Source organism: Hipposideros armiger, unplaced genomic scaffold, assembly GCF_001890085.2.
Source record: "Hipposideros armiger isolate ML-2016 unplaced genomic scaffold, ASM189008v1 scaffold_54, whole genome shotgun sequence".
NCBI lineage: Eukaryota > Metazoa > Chordata > Mammalia > Chiroptera > Hipposideridae > Hipposideros > Hipposideros armiger.
The window spans coordinates 575040-601846 of NW_017731404.1; the positions used below are offsets into that span (position 1 = coordinate 575040).

The window sequence follows — 26807 nt, forward strand, 5'->3', positions numbered from 1 at the left end:
AAAGGTACTCATGTCTACCTCATGTAAAAGTCAATTGGTCAGCACCCCAGAATGGGCATGGCACCCAGAATAGGCATGACTCTCCAGGGTGTCAGAACCCAGGCACCTACTGCCTTCTTGCTCTGCTGAGAAAACTTCTGTTTCAAAGTTTGCCCCACGGGTGCAACATGGCTGCTGGACACAGGGGGACTGGAAGCGGGATTGCTAGATAAAATACAACATATCCAGTTCAATTGCAATTTCAGATCAACAGCAAATACTTTTAAAAATATAACTATGTCCCCATTATTGCATGGGACATACTTAGATTAAAGAAAGTTTATGCATTGTTGACCTGAATTTCAGTTTTAACTGCCATAACAAATTACCACAAATTCGTGGCTTAAAGCAACACACATTTATTCTGTCACAGTTCTGGAGGTCAGAAGTGTCAACTGGATGAGCAGGGCCATGTTCCTGTTGGAGACACTAAGGGAGACCCCGTTTCTCTGCCTTCAGGAGGCTGCCCGGGTTCCTCAGCTTGTGGCCCCAAAATTACTCCAATCTCTGCTTCCATCACCACATCGCCTCCTGACCCTGACTCTCTTAAAAACACCCTTGTGATTATATTGAGCCTACAGGGTAATTTCCCCATCTCAAAACCCTTAAGTTAATCACATCTGCAAAGTCCCTTTTGCTCTCTGAGGTAACATATTCACAAGTTCTGGGGATCTTAGGGGACGATTATTATGCCTATCATAGAAACACAGAAGTTGCCCTCCCAAATAACTTACTGATTAAATGCTTAAATCCTGTGGACCTCAATCCAGCTTCATTCATTCCATAAATAGTTACTGAGCATCTCTTATGTGCTCTGGGCATACAGCTGTGAACAAAACACTGTCCCTACCTTCATGGATGCACATTCTACCTGGAGAAGACAAGATGGCAAGTGAACAAGCTCGTGTGAAAACAGACATTTCCTTTAAAAGGTGGAGCCTAATTGTTCTCCCCTTGAGTGTGGGCTGGACTTAGTCATTCCTTCTAAAGCAATTATATGAATATCAAGGGAAAACTGCATTTTGTCTGGAACCTTCCCAAATGTTGTTCACCATTTTAAAACCACATCACCCACGTTTACACCAATGATGGCTGTTGAGTCGCCGAAAGATCTCAGTCTGGGTGGTGAGCCACTGTGGAGACTGGGTCATAAAAATCACCATGGCTTCCAATGGTTGCTCTCTTTTTTTCCTCTTGGATCACTCACTCTGGGGAAAGCAAGGTGCCATCTCATAGGTAGTACACTCAAGCAGCTCTACGCAGAGGCAAAGAACTGAGGCCTCCAGCCAACAGCCATGTGAAGGAACCAAATTGGAAGTGGCTCTTCCAGCCCCGGTCAAGCCTTCAGATGGCTGTGGCCCCAGCTAAGAGTTTATCTGCAGGCTCATGAGACACCCTAAGTCAGAACCAACCAAGCTGCTCCCAAATTCCCAACCCACAGAAACTATGAGATCATGTTTAACTTGAAACCACGAAGCATTCAGGTACTTTGTTATGAAGCAGTAGATACCTAATACACAGGTAAATAAACACCACCATTTCAAATTAAGTTTAGTACAATTAAGACAATAATTCAAGATGATGTGGAAGCAAGTGGTGGGGGGCAGGAGTGATTAGACTGGAAGATTAGCAAAAGCCTCCCTTGTGGGTGACCTTAAGCTGAGAGCGGAATGACAGAAACATGGGCCAGCCAGCAGTGAGTGCTCTCCAACCTCAATAGACACCACACACACCCGTTTTTATAACCACAAGGCCTCCGTTAACTATTCGGAAGTGAAACTCATAGATAATATAATCTTCTTACACACATTATTTATTTAAAAAGATAATGACCTAACAAACAAAGATGAAACAAAAGGAAAGCAATGTATAGTATGCAAATTTTGTGTATAAATGCTCAGACACAATTACACTAAGAGATATAATAAAGTAGTTAGATGCTAGAACCTAAGAGGAGAATTCCCCCGAATGACAATCCCTATAAATGAAGACTGATCAAGGGTACCCTTGTGGCGACTCAAGTACCATGACTGGCATGAACGGTTGTAATGTGGTTTGAAACGGTGAACAACATTTGGTCAAGTTCCAGACAAAATACAGTTTTCCCTTGAATTGCAATAATAATTGCATTCCTGGAAAATTTGATATGTATTAAAACAGGATGAAACATACTTTGTGTTTATATGTAAAGCAGATGTAGGTTCCAGGTTCAGATCATTATTAATAGGATTTTCACCTCCAGGGATGTCTGGTCCAGCCACGTGGGACATGTGTAAATCTTTGCTTTACGGGATTATCCAGTTCTCTGCAGGATGTTGTTAACCATTCCTGCTCCCCACATCATGACAATAAAAATACTCCCCCCACAAAACTTCAAAATGCCTCAGGGGGTGGTACTGCCCTCATTGAGAAGCAATGATTGGAAGGAACATGAGTCATTGCCTTGATGGGAACAAAAAGGGAATCCAGTGTGGCTGGAGAGCCCAGAAGTGGGAGAGATGTGGGCCGAGAAGTCAGCCATGGTGGGATACAGGTATGCCCTGCGCTTTGAAAGTTCAAGTTCCACTGTTTGGCTTTTAAAGAAGACCTACACATTGATACCTGTTTTTGCTAACTGAGAAAAAATCGAAAAGGAAAAGCGAAAATAGCGTTCAGCGTTCGTTTTGCGGGGAGAGCTGTTATGGAGGCAGCACACACTCCCAGCAGTGAGAGTGACACCACCAAGCTTCTTCCCCAGGAATCCCATGCAACAGCTCAGCATCAAGCCCCCAGGGTTTTGAACTGTCTGTGAGCATCTGCCCTTTAGCTCCATTTATTTTGTGCATTCGTTAGAAAGGTGTGTCCTAAAGTATCAGGAAAGCCTAAGAGGCCTGGTAAACATGTTATGCTTAGCATAAAAACTGCACGTCATTAAGCATTTCGATTGTGTGAAAATAGACATTGTGTATCCATTGAACTTGCCTGCGTCCACCATTTGTACTATTTACACGCAGAGAATCTTGAAAGCTATGGGTTCTGCTAATGGCAAAGTGGTCTCCTTAAGTCGGCACTTAGCAATGAGTAAAATGGAAGGTCTATTGCTTGAGTGGATTGAGGGGTGTACAAAGCGTGGTGTGCCATTAAGTTATCTGGGGAACACTCAAATAATTTCCCATGTAAATTAATGGTAATTGCTTCTTTGCCTGATGCCATTTCTGCTTACAAAAGGTTTCATAGGAATGCTCTACTTTCAGATAGCGGGGCAAATCTGCACTTGGACTCAATTCTAAGGGCAATGGGGAGTCACTGTAGGGTTTTTAGCAGGGAAGTGACATGGCCTGACCTCGTTGTGGGGGTGGCTCAAAACTTCTGTTACTCAGTGGCACTGCACTTTTCTAAGCATTTCATATATCCATTCACTCACTCATTCATTCAGTGATCTATTGATGTGTAACAAGCTACCCTCAAAATAACAATAATTTGTTGATTTCTGCTATTCTGTGACTTGACTGAGCAGTTCTTCTGCTGATCTCACCAGGGTTACTCAAGCAGCTGTATGCAGTTGGTGGGTAAGCTGGGGACTGGGCTTGGCTCAGAAAGCTGGGATGACTGGGCCTCTCTCTCCATGTGCTCTTTCTTTCAGATGCCTCCTAAGCATCAAGGCTTCTTGCTACCTAGGCTCTGGACCATGCTTCCACCACATTCTATTGGTCAAAGCAAGTCACAAGTCCAGTTCAAAGGAGGTGGATAAACAGACTCCACTTTTAACAGGAGGAGCTCTAAAGCCACGTTACAGCAATGGAAGTTATGGTCATGAAACATTCTACCTGGCTCTGGACCAGGCCCTAGGGAATACCGCCTGCTCCTCTGTGGCCTATACCCTAGTCAGACAGCAAACAAGTCAACGTGTAAAAATGGTCAGAAAGTGCAATCAAATAGGGAGAGAGGGGGATACTTTAGACAGGGCGGTCGGGGAGGGACCCCTGAAGATGTTTGAGCTGAGACCTGAGCATTTGAGCATGTCTACATGGGAAGTTTCTGAGGTTTCCAGGAAATACATGTCCTTGCATGAACACAATGACACTCGTTTGCAGCTCTGTGACACTGGCGATCTCTGTTTCTGCTCCTCTCAGACAGCTCCAAATACCCCATCCTGGTGAACCACACTATGAGAACCACAGGTTTATGAAAATAGACGAATACACTCCAGAGGGAGATGCACTTAGTGTGGTTCTTACTGGCAGCAGGGTGCACAGATGTGGCACTAGATACACAAAAGTCCTGGGCTGGCCGAATGGCACATTGGTTAAGAGTTGGCTCGGGACACCAGCTCTGAACAGCAGGGCCCCGGTTCAGATCCCACATGAGGGCCAGTGATGCTGCGCCCTCTACAGCTAAGATGGTGAACAACAGCTCGACCTGGAGCTGGGCTGCAGTGAGTCGCCAGCGATGGCGTAGGCTGCAGTGGGGCCGCAGTGGGTTGCTGTGAGCTACTTTAGTGTCTGGCAGCCGGCGCGAGCTGCCAAGACCCTCTGTGAGCAACCTGTACAGTGGCCAGCAACCGATCTGCCTCACCTGGGAAGAGTGCAATAATAATACCAACATGGGCCAGTGAAGCAACGTCCTCCACAACTAGACTGAAGAACAAAAGGACAGCAACTTGTCTGTTCCCCTTCCCCGATTCCCCAACACTATTCCCCTCCTCCAATTCCCCCATAAAATATTAAAAAAAAAGTCCTCTGAACTAGATGGCCAAAAGTCAGCGCTACTGCGGTGTCAGAAGGGTGCTGTGGAAGGTGTATATGTCTTGCTGACAGTTTTGAAGAGTGTACATGAATGCCATTCTCTCTCTCTGTCTGTCTGTCTGTCTCTCTCTCTCTCCCCCCCATCCCTTCACCTTTCCATCCACCCATTAATCCCTTTCTTTTCTTTTCTCTCTCCATCACCCACCATGTTGCTTGTCCTCCTTTCTCACCTCCCTCCAACACCATTTCTTTTTCCACTTCATTCCTCTTCCCTATCTCCTAACTCATCCCCTCTTCCCTTTATCCATCTCCCCATCTCCTATTCATTTCTCCCCTTCTCTGCTCTTCTAGACTCTCTTCTTCCTACCTCTGCTCTGCCCTCATCCCTTCACCTTCTTTCACCCCATCTCCACTCCCCTTCTTCTCTGACCTCATCTCTAACCACATCACTTCTTCTAATCCCCTAGCTTCCTCTCTCCGCCTCCCCTCCTCCTCTTGTTCCTTTACCACCTTTCTCACTCCATTACCAATTCTCTTTTTTCCAAATTTCTCTTTCTTCTTCTTTCCTTCCTCTCCTCCTATCTCCTCTTACTCTCATCTCCTTCCTCATCTCTCTTACCCCTGATCGCCACTCTCATGCTCATTGCTTCTTCTCACCTTCTCTCAACCCCATCACCACCCCTCCACCGGTTCACCTGCTGTCTTCTCTCCTTCACGTCCCCTCCCGCCTTCGTCCACTTTCACTCTCCGCCCACCTTTTTTCCTTCCTTCCTTCGCCCTTGCCCCTCCCCTTTTTGCCCACCTGGCCCCGCCCCGACCCCAACTGTAGGCCCCGCCTCTCTGGGGGTCACGGGGTCGACGGACGGACGCGCGGCGGCCGTAGCGGCCCCGCCAGTCACGTGGTCACGTGACGCGCTCCAACATGGCGGCGCCGTGGGGCCGCGGCATCGCTTCCTGACGGGGCGGCGCGGACGGACGCGGCCGGTGCCGGCCGGGACGCCGGGCCCGCAGCCTCGCTCGCCCGCTCGCTCGCGCCGTCCGCCCGCGGGGCTCCCTGCCCTCGCCGGGTCGGGGCCATGCAGGAGAGCCAGACCAAGAGCATGTTCGTGTCCCGGGCCCTGGAGAAGATCCTAGCCGATAAGGAGGTGAAGCGGCCCCAGCACTCCCAGCTGCGCAGGGCCTGCCAAGTGGCGCTCGGTGGGTGAGCCGCCCCGGCCCGGCCCCGCGCCGGCCTCCCTACGTCAGCCGTTACCCTAACTCGTCCTCAGCCCGGCCTCCTGGGCTCCACCTACCCCCGACCCCGAGTCCCACCCTCCCGACCTCCTCATTACACCCCGGGGGAAACTGATGCCCTGGCACCCCGGGACTGGCCCAAGGTCACCTAGCAAGTTGGTGACAGCCAGGGCTGGCTCTCCCAGCTCCGGGCTCTTGCCACGACTCCTTGCCGTCTGGTTTCCTGGTTCCTCCCCTCACCACCCTGAGAAGCAGTAGCCCTTGCCCTAAATTTTTTATTTACCCTCATTCTGCTGGTTAGGGTTCCCCCATGTGAGCAAGCAGGGCAGGGGGGAAGAGCTGATTTTAGGGGAACCCCTGAGGCTTGCTTTGGGAGTGCCGGATTGGAGAATGTTTTCCTTTCATTTGGGGAATCTCCCATAACTCCTCTAGGGAAGGCATGTAGGGGGTTATCCCGCACCTCCCAAGTGTGGTGTGCAAGATGTCTAACCCTGGGCGGGCCACTAAACTAGAGGGTCTGTGAAGGCAAAGATACTTGTCAGTTTTATTCACTTCTGGATCCCCTACACTTGCAGTAGTGCCTGGCACATATACAATAGATGCTGATTGAATGGACGCGCCGATTATGGAAAGGGGGAGAATGCTAACTCACAGCTAGTTAACTCATAGCTAGTTAACACCTTAATAGTTCATTCCAACATCAACATCTAAACTATCATAGTTTCAGTCATTCAACAAATGCCCACTGGGCACCAAGCACCGTGATTGATGGGCGCTGAGGGTGCGATGGGGAATGAGACAGACAAGGTATTTGCCCGTATGGAACTTACATTCTAATAGGGAGACAAATAAGAAAATTGAGACATTTTTGAATACAAGTAAATATTTGGTGAAGATAGAGTGAGATGTGGTCATGAAGGCCTCCGGACTGCTTTTGATAAGAGTGTCAAGAAAGTGATCCTTTCTGAGGAGGTGACATTTGAGCTGAGTACTGAAAGGCAAGAAGTATCCATGTGGAGTTTGGGAGAAGAGAGTTCTGGACGGGAAGGGTCCATACATTGGACCAGAAGGGGCTTCAAGTTAATTCACCGCCCCAGTGCCTTTGGTTTGAAATCTGTAAAAAGACCTGTTTTCCCTAACAAATTGAGTAAATGGAAAGTTTGATTTTCTGTCGCAAAGTTTGAGGTTGCCATCACCTTTCTTCCTTCATTTGGTACGAGGTACAGTGCTGGGATTCTTGGGGGGTGGGAATGGGCTTTTGAACTTTTCACTTCTCTGGGAAGAAGGTCCATGGCTTTCATCAGATTCTCATGAGGGTTGAGACTCCCTCAAGGATCAAGAACTATTGATATAGAGGCTGTTGTTGCTTAGATAGCCTTGGATGAATTTACTGAGATTTAGATTTGTAAAGCTCTTCTATTCAGAAAACCAAGGCCAACTGTTGGATGCTGTTTTATCAGCAATGCTGGATAAGCACTACAAAGCAGTTTGTTAGTTAAGCAAAAGCCTGATACTTATAACTCCACTTTGAAATCTGCCTGAATTCTATGCTGTCAATATTACTTTAAGAGTATTGCTGCCGACGTTTTAAAATAGTTTTTTGGCAGAAAAGTTTTCATTCCTCAGAAAATTTAACATATAATTTTCACCAAATTATATATCACATTTTTGGAACATACTTATAAAATTGTTGTATAGGGTCATAAAGGGCCATAACGTTGAGAGTTTATTAGATATTTTTGGTTATCTTTGTCCAGAAATCTCGATTTTTTCCAACCCAAATTGTGGAATGCACGTTCAGTGTTTTAGTAGTGAATTGTAGGATATAGCCTATAAAGGAAGTAATTTGACCACAGGTTAAATAAATAGCAAATTGACATGGTGGCGCCTCATTATCATCAGATCAGGTAATAGGAACTATTATATGGGAACCTGTGCATAGTGTGGAGTTAAACTGGCCATCTTGTTTAAGAGAGTAATTGTGTCATTGCTGTTAAACAAAAGACTGCTTTTATTTTATATAAACAGAAAACATAGCAAAGTACCTGGTGAGATTTCACTCTGCATCTCAAGACACAGTCCTTCCTGTGTCCAGTAAAAGTAGCTGAGATGAGCCTGTGTATAAGAATTGTTGCAATGTGGCTGGTATTTCAAAGGTTACCATATGTGGGTTATCGTTCATTTTGATAAGAGGAACTGTAAATGACTGCTCAAAGTTGAAATGCTTGAATGAGAGAGACCACTTACAGGAAACAGCTTCTGTGATATTGAGTCTGCCAATTGTAACATGTTGTGGGAGGGGATTGGGGCTGCAGGGGCTGCAGAGTATAGGAGTTAGGAGCTTGGTCTCTGGACTCAAGACTGCCTGGGTTCAAATCCCCTGCCTTCCACTTGCAGCCTTTGTGACCTTGGACAGGTCTTCTACCTTCCTCATAGGGTTATTATAAAGTTAGTTGACATGTGCAAAGACCTTGGCATGTAGTTGGTGCTTTGTAAAGGCTTGCTGGTCTTGTTTATTTTTATTATTTTAAGCGACAAACCACAGAAACTGTAAGTGCTCTGGCTTGATGTTCTTAACCTACTTTGGTTCCTCGTTCAGGAATGACTTATTGCTCTATTTGGTGTACATGCGATACATAAGAATTTACACAACTGAAAAGCTGTGTTTACTGGAGTATTAACTTGCTGAGCTCAGAAGACTGGGGTTGTTCTCCCATGTAAAAACAGTGATGATCAAGATGGCAAAGGTTTGGAGTAATGTCAGGGACTCATCTGCACTAAATGCCAAATGCATAGATGGAGACTGCCCAATGAGGGCTTGGTATCCTTCCAGCCTTTACCTGGAGAAAGCAACAAAGCCTGTGAGAATATTCATCACCTCAAGGACGTTGTTGCTCTTTACCTTGTTAGCAAAGCTTTGTATATTAGAAATCTTGAACCGTTTGATCCTCTGTTGGGGAACATAATTACATGATTAACCTCCCCTTCATAACTGTCTTATTTAAGAGCCATTTTCTCCCATGATCTCTCCTTAACTTATTTCTCTGTTCTAAAACTGTGACGTTTAGAGATTTGACAAGATAATCTGAGTGTATTTGAATTGAAAAATTTGTCTTGAAATCTGGAAAATTTTAACTGAGTTGTCCTAACAGTACTTTTTTCGTATATGTAAGACAAGGGATGCAGTATCTTATTTAATAATTTGGTACGCACAAAGGGCTAAGTAAGGTTTAAGTGCTCTATCATTGTAGCTGTCATTATTCTTAGTCATTATCAAGAAAATATAAAAATAGTCAACATACATATATGTTTTTCATATGAAATTGAGTGACTTTGAAAAAATAGTTTATTTTTTAGAGCAGTTTTTAGCTTCACAGCACAATTGCATGAAAAGAAGAGAGAATCCCCACATACTCCCTGCCCCCACATATGCATAGCCCCTCCTATTATCAACATCCTTCACCAGAGTGGTGCATTTATTACAGTTGATGAACCTACATTGTGATTAATGTAGTCGCCCAACTGAGACTTTTGAAAAATCACGTTATGTAATAACTACGTGGTATCTGTCATGTACTGAGCATTTCTTATGTTCCAGGCACAGTGCCATGTGCTTTACATGCAGTGTAGTTCTTACTGTTATTATCCTCATTGAGGCCCAGAGCAGTTGGCCAGCGTAGCTCAGCCAGTAAGCTGTGGAGCCGGGGTGTGAACACGGGCAGTCTGGCGCGAGAGCCCACGATCTTAAATTCCTACCATGCTGTACTGCTTCTCCATATGAAAGCTCTTGTATTGTATGTTAAATACTCAGTGGAGTCTTTCAACAGTTATTATACTGCAGTGAAGTTTTAGTGGAGCTTCAGCAAGCAAACTGTAAGTAGAGAGACTACATTTTCTATAGTTGACTTTCAAGATGTATTTGAAAGCCTTTCGTGAAATAGATCGCAGCTTTCTTCCTGCAGCTTTCTATTGCATATGTCTTTGGTTTACTTTAATTTAGGGACTAAAGGGAAGAAAGAAATGAGGATAAAGAGTGGGGTTCCCATGTGCTTCATTTGAATGATTAGGTTTTTCTGATTTACGACATCTCTCTTCAGCAGCAGTAAACTCCCTCTTATTAACTCTGGAGTCATGACGTGTCATTGATATCTGTCTTTGGGGACACCAAGGCCCAGAGAGCAACTTGCCCACATCTGCACAGCCAGATGGGGAAACAGCTGCAACACAGGCTCTATCCTGACATATAAATCATAAAACTCATTTTTAGATGTGCTACTCTAGCTGTTTAATACGTGGAATTTAGAAACATGTGGTTCTTTGGTGATCTTCACTTGAGCTGTTTTGGTGACACGATGAAGGTGGAAACCAGACTGGAGTGGGTTGAGGCATGAGTGGGAGGTGAGGAAACAGAGCACAGACAGCGCTTTCCCAGAGTTTGGCTGTGGGTTGAAAGGGAAGAGATGTGGATCATTGGAGGGGTATTTTTGTTTTGTTTTTTTAAGGTAGAAAAGAATTTGTTTAAAAGTCATTGGGAAGGAGCCAGTTAAAGCTTTGAGTGCATTCATAAATCTTAGTTGTATATTAATGTGCAAAAAACATTTAATATTTACACATCCATATGATATGTGGCAAGTAACTTTTTCTGCCATATGATGTTGTTGTTCTTCTAATTTTGATGTATTCAAAATAACTATTCTCACCATTAGGAAGAACCTAAGTGCAAAATTTGAAAAATACCAAAAATATCCCTAAGTTGTCATAACAAATAAAGTAAGGCTTTAAATTGAAATACAGAATTAAATCTTTAGTTTTAGCAAATTCTGGTGTTTTGATTAGACATTTTGTTTACAAGTGCTGTAGATGATAAAAGTTTTGAGAAATAATGGGACTTGGGACCCTGACGGATTACTTTTTGTTGAAAAGTTTTGTGATGATTCTTTGGAAGGATGCCATCTATCTAGAAGCAGCATCTAAAAATTGGATTTTGATTTTTAAAGCATTTATTTATAGGACTGGCAGAAAAATTCATGGAGAGCCGAGTTTGAAACTTTGCTTATTGATTAGTCTTGTGAACCTGGGCTAATAATTTAGCTTCCTTGAGCCTCAGTTTCCTGAGATGATAAAGGTGGTAATACCCATGCCACAGGATTATTGTAAAGGTTAAAGGAGCTAATGCAGTGAAGTAACTGACCCAGTACCTGCCACCTAACAGAGGACCTGCTGAAATTCAGAGGCATTGGTATTATTACCATATTTAAAGGAGAGGGAACGGAGTGCTTGCTCTTGCCTATCCGCTGGTTATGGATCTTTTTGCTAGTCTGACATTTCAACACTGGTGAAACAAGTGGTTGGATGAATTTAGAGCTCTGTCCTGTACTTGTAAATCTCAGGGGAGACTGTAAGCCGTGCTGGGGAAAACAGTCAGACCATTCTTTATGGGAAAAAGCGAACTTGTGAAAAATGTGTACTTGATCAGCAAGAACATGGAGTCTCCTGTATAAATAGCTCAGCACTGTATTTAGTTCTCACCATTTGCACCAGGCTTAGGGGCCTGCCAGGAAAATAGCTGACTCTTTTTCCAGCAAGGTGTCTTAGAAAAGAGTTTTATGTTTGTTAATTCATTCTTGGAGTCTTCCTGTATGAAGCTTCTTTTGGTCTACTGTCTTGGTTGTAAATAAGTCTTTTAGCTTTTTTATTAGGTATTTTATTAGGTTTTATAGGTTTGTGGGGAGAACGGCCTTCTTGTGCTAGGACATAAAATTCTTAAATTTGCCCTCAATCCCAGGGACTGGTCAGTGCATATTGGTTCTTTATTTAGTCCTTTGGCTTATTGACTGAACCAGGCTGATGTTCATTCAGAAGATATTTATTTGGGTCTCACACTTGGTGTCATGATACAAGGGAAACAAAACAAACAAACAAGGACCTAGCTCTTAGGGAGTTTGCGGTTAGTGGGGAAGAAGGGCATTGTTCAAAGGCTCACGTCCTCTGAGTCATACTAACAACCTGACAAGTCTTGTGAAGGAAAGAAACGTGGTCCTGCAAGGGGGTGAACAAAGGGGCAAGGGAAAACTTCCCTGAGGAAGTCCTGAGATCTGAATGATAAGTACTAATTAAATAGCTTGGGGTAAGAGGCGGTTGGCAGCAAGGGGAACAGCATGTGCAAAGGCCCTGTGGCAGTGAGGAGTATGACTGTTAAGGAAACTAAAAGATACACTGCATGTGAATTTGTAATTATCTCAAAACAAAATTTTTTTAAATTTTAGTTGGAAAAAAAAAAGGCAGGGAAGAGTGTTAGGGGATAAGGTGGGAGAGGTAGTCTAGGACCCCACTATGTAGGACCTTGGAGGTCACGATGAGAAGTATGACTTTTAGACCAAAAGCAGTGAGACGACACTGCTTTTTTTTCAAACGACACTGAAGAGTTCTGAGCAGGGAAGAAGGTGATAGGATGACCAGGTTTGTATTTTGGAAAGGTCACTTGGGCCATTGTGTTCAGAACACCTTAGAGGAAGACCAGAGGGATTGCTGTCATCCAGGTGAGAGATGTTGGTGGCCTGGACTTAGTGATGACAATAGACATAGAGCAAAAAGAATGGATTTCCCACTAGCTTTGAAGGTAAATCTAACAAAACCTGGTGATGGATTGGATAAGAACATGAGAAAGAAGATTGGCAAGGCTGACCAGTAAGTGTGTGATTCAGCCAGCTGGCTGGCTGGATGTTGGTGCCGTTCTTTAAGTTGGGAGTGTGGGAAGACCATCTCGGGAGAGGTAGGGGGCGGGGGGGGGTGATATGAGTTGGGACTTGGATGTGTTGAGTATCACCTGCCTTTGAGCATCCAGTTGGACAGGTGGAGTAGGAAGTGGATAGATATATGAGCCTGATATTCATGACAGGCCTGGGCTGGAAATTGATATTTGGGAGTCATCCTAGTGTAGGTGGCAATCGAAGGTGTAGGTGAGGATGAGATGGCCTGGAGAGACAGTGTACAGACAAGGAGAGGCAGGGGAGCCTGGGCCTGAGGACCCCCAGCCTGCTCTGGCTGGGCAGAGGAGGCTGAGTCTGCAAAGGAAATGGAGAAGAGATGGGACAGCAAGAGTCAGAGGGCAAATGACAGTGTGTGCTTATGAAACCAGAAGTAGAGAAAATTTCAAGGAGGTTAAGGTCAGTAAGGTCAAATGCTGAGGGGAGGTCAAGCCAGATAGAGACTGGAAAAATGCCCATCAGATTGAGAGACAGGAGGGTTATTGGTGACATTAGCTTGAGTCGTTTTGGTGGTGCAGTGAAGGTGAAAGCCAGGCTGGAGTGGGTTGAGGCATGAGTGGGAAGTGAGAAAATAAGGAGCACAGACAACTCTTTCCCAGAGTTTGGCTGTGGTGTGAAAGGGAGGAAGACATGTAGATCATAGAAGGTTTATTGTTTGTTTGTTTTTTTCTTTATTTAAAGGTAGGAGAGACTTGAACTTGTTTAAATACCCCTGGGATTGGAGCCAGTTGAGGGAGAGGTTAAATAATGCAGGAAAGAGAAAGGACAATTTATTCAACAAATATTGAGTGCATACTGTGTGCCCAGGAATTCCTAGGTGCTGGGAATTCCGTGATGAGAACAGACAAAAGTCTCTTGTTATAGAGTTTATATTCTACTGAGGAAGGCAGATAATAAATGAATCGGTAAGGGTGGTAAATACTGTGAAGAAAGATTAGAAAAATAAGTCAGGGTAAAGTGAAAAATTAAAGCAAGTAAGGAGATAGAGAATGATGAGGGGTAGGGATGACAGTTTTAGGAGGTGAGGGAAGGACTGTGAAGAGGTGACATGTGAACAGTGATCTGAAGGAAGTGAGGGAAGGAGCCATGTGGATGTCTGGGGGAGGGAGGGCATTCCAGGCAGCAGGAAAAGGAAGTGCAAAGGCCCTGAAACAGGAACACGCAGCAGGTGGGCCGGAGGCAGGTGGTAGTAGAAGGTGAGATCAGAGGGGTAGCAGGGGGCCAGATCTCCGAAAGGCTTGGAGGCCAAGGTCAAGATTTTGGAGTTTACTCAGCGTGAGATGAGCTGCCAGTGGAGAATTTTGAGCAGAGAAGCAACTATAATCTGATTTATAAGGAATATGGATAATCTGTTTTGAGCAGATGGAGTGTGGTTTACATTCTCAGGGAATCTCTGGCTGCTGTGTAAAGAAGAATGTGAGGTGGAGGGAGGCTAAGAGCTGAAGCCGTGAGACCAGATAAGAGGCGGTTGTGGTCCAGATGGGAGATGATGGTGGTGGCCTGGTGAGAAGTGATGAGAGTCTAGATGGTACGGAGAGCATGCAGCTCCTGTGAAGTCAGGTCAGGATGGCCGACGACAGAGCTGGGGGGACTGGACCCCGACTGTTTTCCAGCTAGAGAGGAGGGTGGGTACGGAAGGACGTCAGTTTGTAGGTTCGCTAACAGAACGTTGGGGGAGTCTCCTTGTGGCAGCTTCTAGTTTCAGTGTGAAGTCGGCGGCCGTTCCGTCGGTGGTGAGTAAAGAGGAGTGGTGATGATTAGGAGGGAGAGATGGGGTATTTGAGAAGAGCAGAGAAATGCGTGGTGGTCATTGTGCAGAGTAAGAGAAGGTGGGCTTAAGGGGCAGGATTTAGGGTTCCTTTTGTGGGTGGTAATCATGGCCTTGTAGACCTATCAGCTTGGCCTGTTGTCAGAGGTCTGGTTGTTAGGTGGAAAGAGGTCAAAAGGAGATGGTGGCATGTAATCTAAGTTTGGGATTTTGCCAGAAGTTCAGACTAAAGGTCAGAGAGAGCCAAGACTATTGGTTGCCTATCATTCGGATAAGTATGCTGATGGGATTTGTCCTGGAAAGTGCGGAAAAGGGAAAGCTGACATAGTAGCCTTGTCAAAGTCTGACAGGCCAAAGAAAGGCCCGCTGGGAGCAGCTGAGAGGTCAGCCGGAAGGAGAGGAGGTTGTGGCAGAGAGCAGGAAGGAGCTGAAGTGCCACAGTTCCACCCAGGACACGATTCACGGGGTGACCAGCCACGGCCTGCTGGCTTGTAGGGGAGGAGGTCACTGGAAGGGGAGCTGAAGGAATTGAAGGCAGCTTAGTAAGCAGGAGTGTGGCGGATCAGGTGTGTGTGGCAGAGGGTTGACGGGACGTTGTGGGAGCTGACCGGTGATGGCATTGTGGAGGTTGTTGATGGTCACTGTTGGGCTCAGCTTGGGAGTAGAGCAGAGACTGTGACCTGGTGCTGAAGTCGCTGATGGAAGGGGAGTTGTGACCTGAGAGGTTCATAGATGGCAGCGACGCCCAGGAAGCATTTCCCAGGAAGACAGGGTGCTTTTCGGCTGAAGCCGCCCCACCCCACTCAGCCTGCTCGTTTATTGCTGCTAATTGCCCAGCTGGCGTTGGGAAGGCAGTGCCTGGTAAGACATGGAGCAGTAACCTGGAGCAGGCGGTGCCCCACCGTATGCTGCTCTTCCTTCAGCCACCCTCCTCCGCTTCCTCCTCACTGAGGGGTTCTGGGGCGCCTGCTCTGCACCAGCCAGCCTGGGTGTGCACCCTGACTACACAGAAGCACTTCACCTCTCTGTGCTGGGAGTCCCCACCTGTGGAACTGTGGATAAGAGTGCTCTCGCCTCCGTGGGGTGTGGTGAGGCCCCTGCCCTACTGAACGTGAGCTCTTAAGACGAGGATTTGGGTTGCACTCGTTTTCTTCTTCCCCTTGGCTGTGCTTGGTTCCTCGGATGGCGCTAGAGATTTTGCACTGCTGCTGACTCCTGTTTTAGGAGAAGATCAGGAGAACTGACATGTATTGACCGCCCGCTGTATGCCTTGGCCAGAGAATTACCTGCACCCGCTGCCCAGTCAGGCCCTGGCGCATACGGGACTGCCTTTTAGCAGCGTCATTGTTTTGGGTAGGAAGTCCAGAGTCAGGGAGGTTTAATAACCCACCTGGCATCATTCACCTCGTTGATGACCGTGCTAGGACTTGAACCTAGTTCTGCCTCTAACAAGCCTATTTTCTTTCCACCACACCAGGCTGTGTCAAACTATCTGCCACACCCCTTTTCCCTGTTCCATTTTCTGCCTTTTTTTAATGAGGAAAAAAAAAATTATGTTATCCAGATACATCCAGAATCCAACTGTTAGACTGGACCTTATGAAACTAGTAATATTTGACTATAAAAAATGGCACTTTTATGTGGTTCAGATGGGTACTTCCCTCTACCCCGCAGCCTCTACCCTGGTCCAAGCCCCCATTATTGCTTGGGGGATTATTAGCAGTAGCCTTCTGATCGACTTCCCTGCTTCTGTTTTGGCCACCCTCCTCTTTATCCTCAAAACAGCAGCCAGAGTGAACTGAATGTCAAAATACTGTTCTGCTCAGGCCACGCCCCCCTCCCCTCCCTGAGCTTCCCATCATCCCAACTTCTGCTGTGCGGAGTAGAGAGGATTTTTCATATTTTTTCTTTAACAAAAAGTGGTTTAGAGAGTGCAACAAGTCCTAATTCTTGTGGGAATACTTAAATCTGTGAACAATACAAGTTGCAGCCATGGCAGCTTCTTGGCCTCCTGCAGTAGCTGTCTGGCTGGTTAGTCTCGTTCCGCTCCCGGCGGTGGGCTCTGATATTCACTCACCGCCACTGCTGCGCGTTGCTCGGCCCTTGTTTATTCCCTTTAGAAGACCAGGGTGCATCTTCACTGTGGTCCGGCTGCAGCTGGCCAGGAAGGGGACTGGAAGATTCCAGAACCGGGTTGTAAATGGCCTCCCCCAAGCCAGATGGGGCTCACGGACGAGCTAGCACCAGGGCTTTGTGGCCTTCACAGTCTGCCTTTGTAATAGCAAAGCCCACATTTATATTGTTCCACATTTATAGTTTACAGAGTGATTCTGCACGCTTATTTGAGAGTCACAGTACCCGAGAGGTTATGAACATGGGTCCTGGAGTCCAGTTTTCTGGGTTCAAAGTCTCCGCCCCACCACTTACAGTCTTATAACCTCTCTGAGTCTTGTTTTTCATCTGTAAAATTGAGCAGAGTTTGGCCTTGAACCCTGGCCCTCTGGCTCCTTAGTTGCTCTTTGCTCTTTGCCCGAGCAACATCTAGCTTGGACAAAAGTTGGATGCTTTGTCCTCATAGTGCTTGTCATAGTCCTTAAAGCCACTTTTATTCTCTGTAGTTACTTTTCTGCAGCCAGTGAAGTGCTTTCTCCTGGATTCTTCCCTATTCCTTAAAGCAAAGGTTGCAAACTGGTAGCCCCAGGGTCAGGCTAGCGTGTAAACCAATTTTATTTGAGCCATAACTTTTTTTTATATAGTTGGATTTAAATAGTTAAAGGTTAAATACTTGAATTGCAATCAGAGCGTTCACGTTAAAAATCCGAATTTTGACCTCTGGAAAAATTGGGACAGCTGGCACCTCTAGGCTCAGGGTCTGTAAGAGGTGCCAGTCAGCTGGGGCCAAGGTGCTGCTGTGCCCTTTTCCCTGTTGGGTGGGGCGGGGGTCCTCCCTGCCCTTGATGTCTCCCACTCACCGGCTTCGCTCCTTGAGGTCCCCCGCCTGGCTCCCCTAGGCCTTTGAATGTATAACCCCTGCACTTGATTTGATCACCCTGGGTGCCTCAGTAAGTAGTAGCAGTCCTGGGGATTGATTCACAGATGAGTGGGTTGAAACCAGTGGCATTCCATAATAGATTATTTTAAAGCTTAGGGGCCAGCTCGGACTCTAGCGAAGGCCTGATTGCTTCAGATACTTTAACATCTAAACTTAACCCTAACAAGGTAACCGTAAGTGGAAGGAAACCTTATGTTTGAGTTTGGGCAGCAGTGCCCCTCTGACATGTCACACAGTGACAGATAATTGTTATCCCCAAGTAGAGCCTTGACATTATGGATGTAGATTTCTAAAACCCGAAAGCCTGGCTACCAGAAAGCCTGGCTACCAGCCTCACCCAGTTGGATTTCCTGGGCCACTCCCACAGCCTGGGGGCTTCAGCCAGAGGAAGCCAGAGCTACTTCCTGAGAGGATTCTTGTCTGTGTAGGGCAGGAACATGCCACAGAGCTCTCTTTAACAAACCGTGTCACAGGATTTATGGTCCATGAGCAAAACTCTTGATATTAGTCATCTGGGTGTTTCTGTCCTGTTCTGTGTGTGTAGTAAGAAGACATTGAAAGACTGGCTTGAAGGTTCAAATTTGCCACCTTTGGTGAGTCCAGGTATTCGGTTTTCACATCCTCAAGTTCAGTCTAGAATAGAGTCAGTCCAAGAAAAGGAAGTTTGTAGCTTCCAGATCTGTGTTCCGGGGTTGCTAGGTTAACTAATGCCATAGCCAAACCACTGGCTTTCGAGAGATGGTGTAAGGAAGGCTGGTTTTAGAGAACAAACTGATTAATGGCTGCCAGAGAGGAGGGGGTTTGGGGAGCTGGATGAAAAAGGTGAAGAGATTAAGAGGTACATGTTGGTGGGGCAGCCAGTTAGCTCAGGTGGTTAGAGTGCAGTGCTCATAACACCAAGGTTGCTGGTTCGATACCAGCATGGGCCATGGAGCTGCGCCCTCCACAACTAGATGGAAGACAACTACTTGACTTGGAGCTGATGGGTCCTGGAAGAACACACTGTTTCCTAATAAAATTTCTTTTTTTTTAAAAAGTACATGTTGGTAGTTATGAAGTAGTCACGGGGATGTAAAGTACAGCCTAGGGAATATAGTCAGTAACGGTGTAACAGCTATGTACAGTGCCAAGTGGGTACTACTAGACTAATTGGGGATCACTGCATAAATTGTATAGATGTTTAACCACTGTGCTATACACCTGAAATTAATATAAAATAATACTGTCAACTGTAACTGAAAAAAGCAAATGAATAATTTTTTTTAAAAAGGCTTCGTTTTGGAGATTATCTGAATGCATGGCATTCAGTGTGGACCTGTTCACTGGCCTGCTTGGCAATATACGGAGCTAATGCAGGAACACATTTGACTGAATGGGTGTGGGGGAATTCTGCGCATTTAGATAGTGTGTTCTCATGCTTCAACTGCACAAAACCTTATTCTGGAAATAAGGCTATCTCTCTGGGATTGTAATATCTGAATAATGACACTTTATTTCCATAATCTTAACTGCATAGCTGTTGTAACCTCCATGGTAAAGATTTTAAAGTTAATTTTAATTCATAAAACTTATATGTGCCTTAGCACAACATGAATGTACTTAATGCCCCTGAACTGTGCACTTAAAAATGGTTAAGATGGTAAATTTTATCTTATGTATATTTACCACGATTTTTAAAAAAGCATTTGCTGTTTAAAAAAAGAAAGTATATGTGCTTATCACAGAAAATGTGAAAAAAGAAAAAGGAAAAAAATCCTCCCACTACTTAGATGATTTTCAATATTTTATTACATTTGTTTCCAATTTTCTATCCATATTTTTGCACAGTTGAGATGTTATTGTATTACCATGCCATTGTGATAACTATCATTAACATACATTTTGCAGAATAAGGGAGTAGCTAGAACATGGTCTGTGGAGCCAAAATGCTTGGGTTCCAATTCTGGTTCCCCAGTTCCTGATAGGTACCAGGAGAAAAGTTGCCTAATTTTACTGTACCTTGATTTCCTCATCTAAATCAGTTTTGCCCCAGGGGACACTTGGCAGGGTCTGGAGACAGCCTTGGTTTTCGGAACTGCAGGGGGTTGCTACTGGCATCAAATGGGTATAGGCCAGAGATGCTGCAAAACATCCTACTGGGCACAGGACAGCCCCATAATGAACTATCTGTCCCCAAATGTCAGTAGTGCCGAGGCTGAGAAATCCTGCCCTAAATAAGATGGAGAGAATAATACCTATCTCATGGAATTGTGAGGACGAAATCAGTTTAAATCTGTAAAGTACTTAGAACAGTGCCTAACATATAATAACCGCTCTTTGTTAGCCATTGTTATAATCATTTCATATCATGTCATATCAGCATTTCTGTACTTTAAAATCTCGTAAACTTTCTTTTCAATAGTTTCTGAATCTCTTTCAGTAAAATTTTCTTTTATACAAATATTGCATGCTCCTAACAGACCTTTCCTTTTTCCTCACCAGATGAAATTAAAGCTGAAATAGAAAAGCAGAGGTAAGCAGGGGCGCTTTCTCCTTACGTAAGTACGGTGTTAAGGGATTAGGTATTGGGCGTGTTTTCTCATATTTCTGGTCCTCGGGTAGCACACACTCTCCTAGCCCCATGCTGGGCACATTGCAGAATTTTGTGTGTGTGTGAACCAATGCTAGGTTAACAGGCTACTGGCTTAATAACTATTTGGAGGGAAGGGTAAGGAAGATCGGTTAATGCTGTCGTACCTTTTTCTGACAGAAGAGGCAAAACCCTTGTCCCTTGTGTGTCATGCTTCCTTAAGTGGGCGAACAGCTTGCTCTGTAACGGGCTGCCCCTCTTCTTCCTAGTAATAAAGCTAGTCAGTCACATTTCAGAAATCGAGCTGTGACATGGCTGGTGCCAAGAGTCAGTCTGGCTCGCTCATCAGAGGCCTTGCTGTCTGCATGTGGCACTTTGATATTTTGTCTTCATGCATATATTTAACTTTTAATTGTTTAACCCCACAGATGCAGTTTACAGTCACTTTTAATTAAACGCTTGCCAGTGGGATGGGAAGTTAGAGCAAGGTGTAGGAAAAGCAAACCTTTTGTTGTTTCATTTCTTCTCCCTGTCCCTCTCTTGCATTTTTCCTAGGCTTGGCACTGCCGCACCACCCAAGGCAAACTTCATTGAAGCTGACAAGTATTTCCTTCCATTCGAGCTAGCTTGCCAGTCCAAGTCCCCACGAGTGGTCAGCACGTCCCTCGACTGCTTGCAGGTACCATGTTTAAATTGAATGGTGTAAAGGGGGTGGGTCTTTGCAGGCCATGGGTGGTCCTTACACAGGACCTATGCTGGTGACTCCCCCCTGATATCAGAACGCCGTGTGAGGTGACAAGAAAAGGAGTATTCCAACTTCTTTACAGAGAGGTCTCATGAGGGTGAGAAGAGGGGCCTGGCCTCCTTAGCTAAAAAAAAGATCTGGTTTCCCTAGAAATATTTCATTGATGTCTGTTACGTATGTTTTTCTAAATGAAACCTTTAGCATTAATTGGAATATTCCCTGCACATGGGCAATAAGGTATTTTTATTCAGCCGCTTTCTTGATGGCATTAAAATTCATAAAGTCACGTAGAAAAATGGATATAATCAAATCTCATCGTTTGTATTAATGTTCTATAAAGCTGTTGCAAACCCTGATTTAGCGAATTCTGAACCATTGTTCCTAGAGGAAATCTAGGGTTAGGCTCCCTCGAGCCTCTGGTCTCAACATGTTGGACAGCTGATCAATATGTAACTGTTCTTTGTGTGTTTCTGTTAAAGACACCTTATTTATTATATATCATTGGTTCATTAACATTGGATTCACAGTCAGCAGCACCATAACACACGCCTGAACAAGACTTACCTCACACACACTCAGTTTCTACATGAAGCACATCACTGCCTTCTCGCCCTTAGCAACACTGGACAGCACTTCAGCACTATGCTTGGGGGCCATTTTAAATGGCAACATCGCCAGCCAAAAGGACAAAAATGCGAAAAACAGCAGTAAAGAGACCATAAAGAAGACACTGCTTACAGTATGAGAGCTGAAACAAGAACAGAGCGTCTCCTTGTTCGACCTCAGCTGAGAACCTATGCGTCCAATGATTCAAATTTTTCACTGCTCTGCACATGTCTGCAAATGACCACAAAAGCACCACAAGTATTGATTTTGGGCTTACAAATAAATTTTAGTGAGTGGGCACATTTGCAAGTATAAAATCTGCAAAAATGAGGAGTGACTGTATTTAGACACCCCCCCTCCCCCCCCAGTAACCTTGTTATAAATTACCTTTTACTGATGAAGCAGGAGTAGATAAGTTAGGGTGATTTGTTCAAGGACGTACAGATAGTAAGAGACAGAAACAGGACTACAATGTGGATTTCTTAATTCCTGGTCCAGCATTCCTGTATTTTTCGTTAACATATACTTCTGAGGTTTATGGTTACCTCAGAGAACCCCAGTGAGCAGCCTACATCAATGATACATTTATAAAAATTGATTGAAGAGGTCCACAATTTACCAGTACGTTCTAGAACAGGAATAGTGAATAGGTTCTGTATTATGATTGCTTAGAAGCCGTTTTGAAAAGATTTATGAAGCCTCATCTGAGTCTCTTGAGAAAGTGCTATGATTGATTGGTTATGTCTGCTGAGGCACAGAACTGCCAAGTGGCAGTGGGCATGCTACATTTTTGGCATCTTTAGTCTAATATTTACTCTAATAATCTCTCTTCTTTGCTATATCTATACTTGAAAATTGATGACCGTTTCTTCACAGAAGCAACTCTTCCAAATGAAAAGTCATTTTCTCATTCAGAATAATTCTGCACAGCTTGTCCTATGAAACATATAATGAGCCAAGAATTTCTAAATGGCAGGCTCACGTCCTACTTCTATCCTAAAATATTTGTTGCTGTGGAACATTTTCTGAGAAAATTCGGCAAATGCTTAATTTTAGTTGTTTTCTCCTCACGTGAAGGTTTCGTTTTGAAGCTGGTGCTGATAGTTGACATTGTCGATATACTAAGAACAATGGCTAGCGTGCATTGAGCACTCAGCCTGTGCTAATTGCTTTATCCACATCATTGAGTTTAATCCTCCCAACAACCCTCATCCCCATTTCATAGTCGGGGAAACTGAGGCTTAGAGAGTCAAGTGACCAGCCCCGCCAGGTTCCCCTGGTCGGGAAGTGATGGAATTGAGTGGGTGTCTAAGACTTCCTTCCCGCGTGTCTGTGTTCTTAGCCAGGGCTCCTTAAACTACAGCTATGAGCCAAACCTGGCCTGCCATCAGCTTTTGTAAATAAAGTTTTATTGGAGCACAGCTGTCTTAATCTGCTTGGGCTGATACAACAGATAGCACAGACCGGTGACTTAAACGAGACATTTATTCCCTCCCAGTTCTGGAGGCTGAGAAGTCCCAAGATCAAGGTACCAGCTGGTTCAGTTCCTGATGAGAGCCCTCTTCCTGATTTATAGATGGTCACATTCTCACTGTGTCCTCACGTGGTGGAGAGAGCACATCAGCTCTCGGGTGTTTCTTCTTAAACCCCATCCTGAGGATGCCACCCTCAGGACCTCATCTGACCCCAGTCACCTCCCAAAGGCCCGACCTCCTGATCCCGTCACATCAGGGTTAGGGCCTCAACATAGGAATTGGGGGGGGGGGCGCAAACATTCATTCCATAGTAGCAGCCATGCCCGTTCGTTTATGTATCATCTATGACTGCTTTCCCACTACTATGGCTGAGTTGAGTAGGTGGAACGGACCTGCAAAGCCTAAATATTTAGTATGTGGTCCTTTACAGAAAAAGGTTGCCAACCCTGACTCTTAACTATTACCCCGTAGATCTGGCCTCTTTAGTTAAAAATATGCTCTGTTTTCCTAGAAATTGTCTATTTCCAGAACTCTGTGTCAATGTGTATGATTTCTAATGAAAACATTGATGTCCTGCTTTGACTTGAGTTGTAAATTGAAGAGTGTAGTACCTGCCTTGAGGTTTATGACATATGGTTAGCTCTTTTTTTAAGAATGGAAGTTCTCTGAAATTTAGTAGGTACACCTACTACCCAGGATTTCTTGGGTTAGTATTCAAAATGTAAAACGTGTCATCCTTTTTATGACATAGAAAGTGGCTGGGTGTTCCCTGGAACCTGAATGAAAATTTCATTTCCTCTTGGTTGTCCTTGCAAAGCCTGTTTGGCTTTTCCCAGCATGGGTGAGATAACGTCTTTCTTGGAATGGAAGGCCAGCATCTAGGGGTAAAGGTTGGTTTGGCTGGATTGGAGCCACTGCAAACACATCCACATTCTGCCCTGGGCGCCAAACGTGTCTTCTTTGAGCTCGGTGAGAAGATAGGAGGCGAAAGGGGCTTCTGGGTTGGCGTGAGCACACATAACTCAGAGTTCCCCCGCCCCACTGGGAGAAGCCTAAAGACTTCCCCTCTGCTCACTTCTACCAAATGACAAAGATCCTCTGTATTCCTTTGCTTCAGCACCTGGTCTGTCACAAGGCCAGGCTTGCGGGAAGGAGCATTAGAGTTTAGCCTTGTCTAAGCTCGTGAGTGATCTCCAAGTTTCTCCAGGCAGTAACAAAATGTTTCTAAGAATATCTTCCCAATATAGTCATACTTCTTCAATTGTAAGATTGTGTGTGTGTGTGTGTGTGATTAAATTACATATACTATAAAACCTATAAAAATAGAACTTTTAAAAGGATAAGATAAAAAGTGGATAGAAACTGAGTTCTAATATTTTCTTTTTACACCCAGTGAAGGCTGGGTGTCAATGCTTGTTCATGCCACAAGCATTGTCTTTTGACTCTTACTTCTAGAAAACTTAAGATTCGTTAATGCACATTTAAAAATCCATTTATAGTTATACAAGTTGTACATGACTATGAGGTCTGATCAAACAATATGGTGGACCTTAGTAACAGCGTGTGTCAAGTTTCAACTTGTTTGGTACAGTTAGTCGGGTGTGAGCTACAGTTGAGGGAAGGTGTATTTTAAAGTGTGCTGTAAATCATCCTCCATCATGACAGTGCTCCATGTCACACGTCGTTTCTGGTGCAGCAATTTCTGTCAAATAAAAACATTACGGTGTGTCTTCATCCACCTTATTCACCGGATCTGGCACCGTGAAACTTCTGGTTCTTCCCCAATGTCAAAATGACCATGAAATATAAACTTTCTGAATCAATTTAGAACATCAAGGCAGTCATGATAACGCAACTAAAGACATTCAGGAAAGAGGACTTCCAGAACTGCTTCAGAAAGTGGCAAGAATGATGGGACAAGTGTGTTTGATGTGAGGGGGAGTATTTTGAGGGGGATTAATGGCAGTGTGTCTTTTACTGTAATAATTTTTTTTTTAATTTAAACATTCACCATATTTTTTATCATACCTAATACATTCTTTGTTGTATTTTTTAGAACTTTAAAGATAAGGCTGAAGTCCCTTGGACCAGTAGCCCCAAACCCAGTTGCCTGTTTAGGTGTATAATTTTCTTTCTTTTCAATTTTTTTTTCCATAAATAGTATCACCTGTACAAATTTTTCTGCACCTTTTATATTCAGCAGTGTCTCTTTAAGATCTTGCTATATTGCTACAGGCAGATACAGGATATTGCTTTTGAATGTCCATATATTAATGCCACTTTGGGGTTTTTTTTGCCCTTTCCCCTGTAAAAGGTCATTAACAAATAGGGTTACAATGAACATTCCTGTACATGCAGCCTTCTTGGATGCAAGCATCAGCAAGCCAGCTGCCCAGAGGCCTTCCTCCTCTGTCCCTGTTCCCATCCCCTCACTCTATTAACAAGGAATAAGGTGGGGCCGACTGAGTGGCTCAGTTGGTTAAGAGCTCGCGCAAGAGTTTGAGCTCTGAGCAGCAGCGGTTTGATTCCTGGCCCGAGCTGAGCTGCCAACAGGTGGCAGGATGGCTCAGCTTAAAAAAACAAAAACACAAGAAATAAGGTGGAACTTAGACTGTCCACCTCTATCACTCCCCACCCCCACCACCACTACCAAAGTCCATGCCGCCAGTATCTCCCTCCTGGACAGCTGAGGTAGCCTCACTGGTCCCCTGCTTCCTTCCACCCCTGTTGCCCTCCAGCCTATCCACCACATAGGAACCAGGGGAAGCCTTTGGAAATGTAGCACATCATGTTAATCCTTTGCTTAAACCTTCCAGTAGCTTCTCACCTCACTCACTGTGCAAAGCACTTTCCCCAAGGGAGTCTGCCAAGCACGCTCATGCCACGGGACCTCAGCTATGTCTCTAGGCTTTTTTCTATGCATCGACAAAAATACTTACACATCGTTTTTATTTTTCAAAAATGAGATAATGCTATGCATTATTGCTGCAACTTGCTTTGTTCAAGATGTCTACAAATCACACAGGGCCCTGTGGGTCCCACTCAGGACGGTTAGCTGTGGTCTGCCCAAACCCCCTGGAGAGTAGAAACCCTGTGAGTAAAAGGACTGTCTTACTCACGATTATACCCGCAGTACCCAGAACAACATCTAGCACAAGGAAGGGTGAGAAGGCAGAACGAGAAAGACCCACAGGACTCAGGAACCCTGCTTTCTCCTGGCCCTGTCTCACTGCACAGACGAGGGAGTAAAATCATACTTAAAACCCTTTTCAGTGTGAAGAGTAATGTGCCCTTTAAGGAGTCTGTAGAGGAGAGAGTACTTCCAAACTTTTTTTGTATTTGAGTTAAACGTCCAGTAAATCACCTCCATCTTTGCTTTGCAGCATCAGTGTTGGGCTCTATGAGAACAAATTTTATTCATTTTAATTTTTTTTTTTGCTGTCCATAGTATTTGATAATTGTTTATTTATCAAGAGAAACGATTCCTTAGCCCATGTATTTATATTTCATAGTTGAGGGAACACAGGTCAGCAACAAACTTCCATGGAATTCAACTCAAAGAAATTCTTTCCATTCCAAAAATCCCTCTGTAATCTGAGAGATACTAGCCTTCCTTATCTTCTCAAAATTTTTCATGGAATCATCATTTTTGTAGAAAGCTGCATATGCCTTCTTTCTTGGCTTAGCCATAGCAAACTTATAGAGAGATGCGACTCCCAGGGATACAGTGAATGCTCCAACACTAGGACATCGCAGACATGTGGCCATAGACCATACCTCTGAGGTTCATCAAAGCACAGGAAAGGCAGGGTAGTTAATTCTCCTCAAC

General features: G+C 44.7%; 1 protein-coding gene across 3 annotated transcripts in view; it reads left to right on the plus strand.

Moving 5' to 3' along the window:
• The first annotated feature begins 5674 nt into the window (after window positions 1-5674).
• ARFGEF2 (ARF guanine nucleotide exchange factor 2) overlaps window positions 5675-26807 on the plus strand; it is an 81951-nt gene continuing 60818 nt past the window's right edge. The window contains exons 1-3 of one of the 3 annotated variants that reach the window (XM_019640940.1): window positions 5675-5960; window positions 20065-20095; window positions 20708-20831. In XM_019640940.1, coding sequence (XP_019496485.1) covers window positions 5840-5960; window positions 20065-20095; window positions 20708-20831 — 276 coding nt within the window. In that variant the 5' untranslated portion in view covers window positions 5675-5839. Of the gene's footprint in view, window positions 5961-14025; window positions 14292-20064; window positions 20096-20707; window positions 20832-26807 lie in introns of those variants that run through there. The other 2 variants (XM_019640941.1, XM_019640942.1) reach the window with 2 other exon arrangements.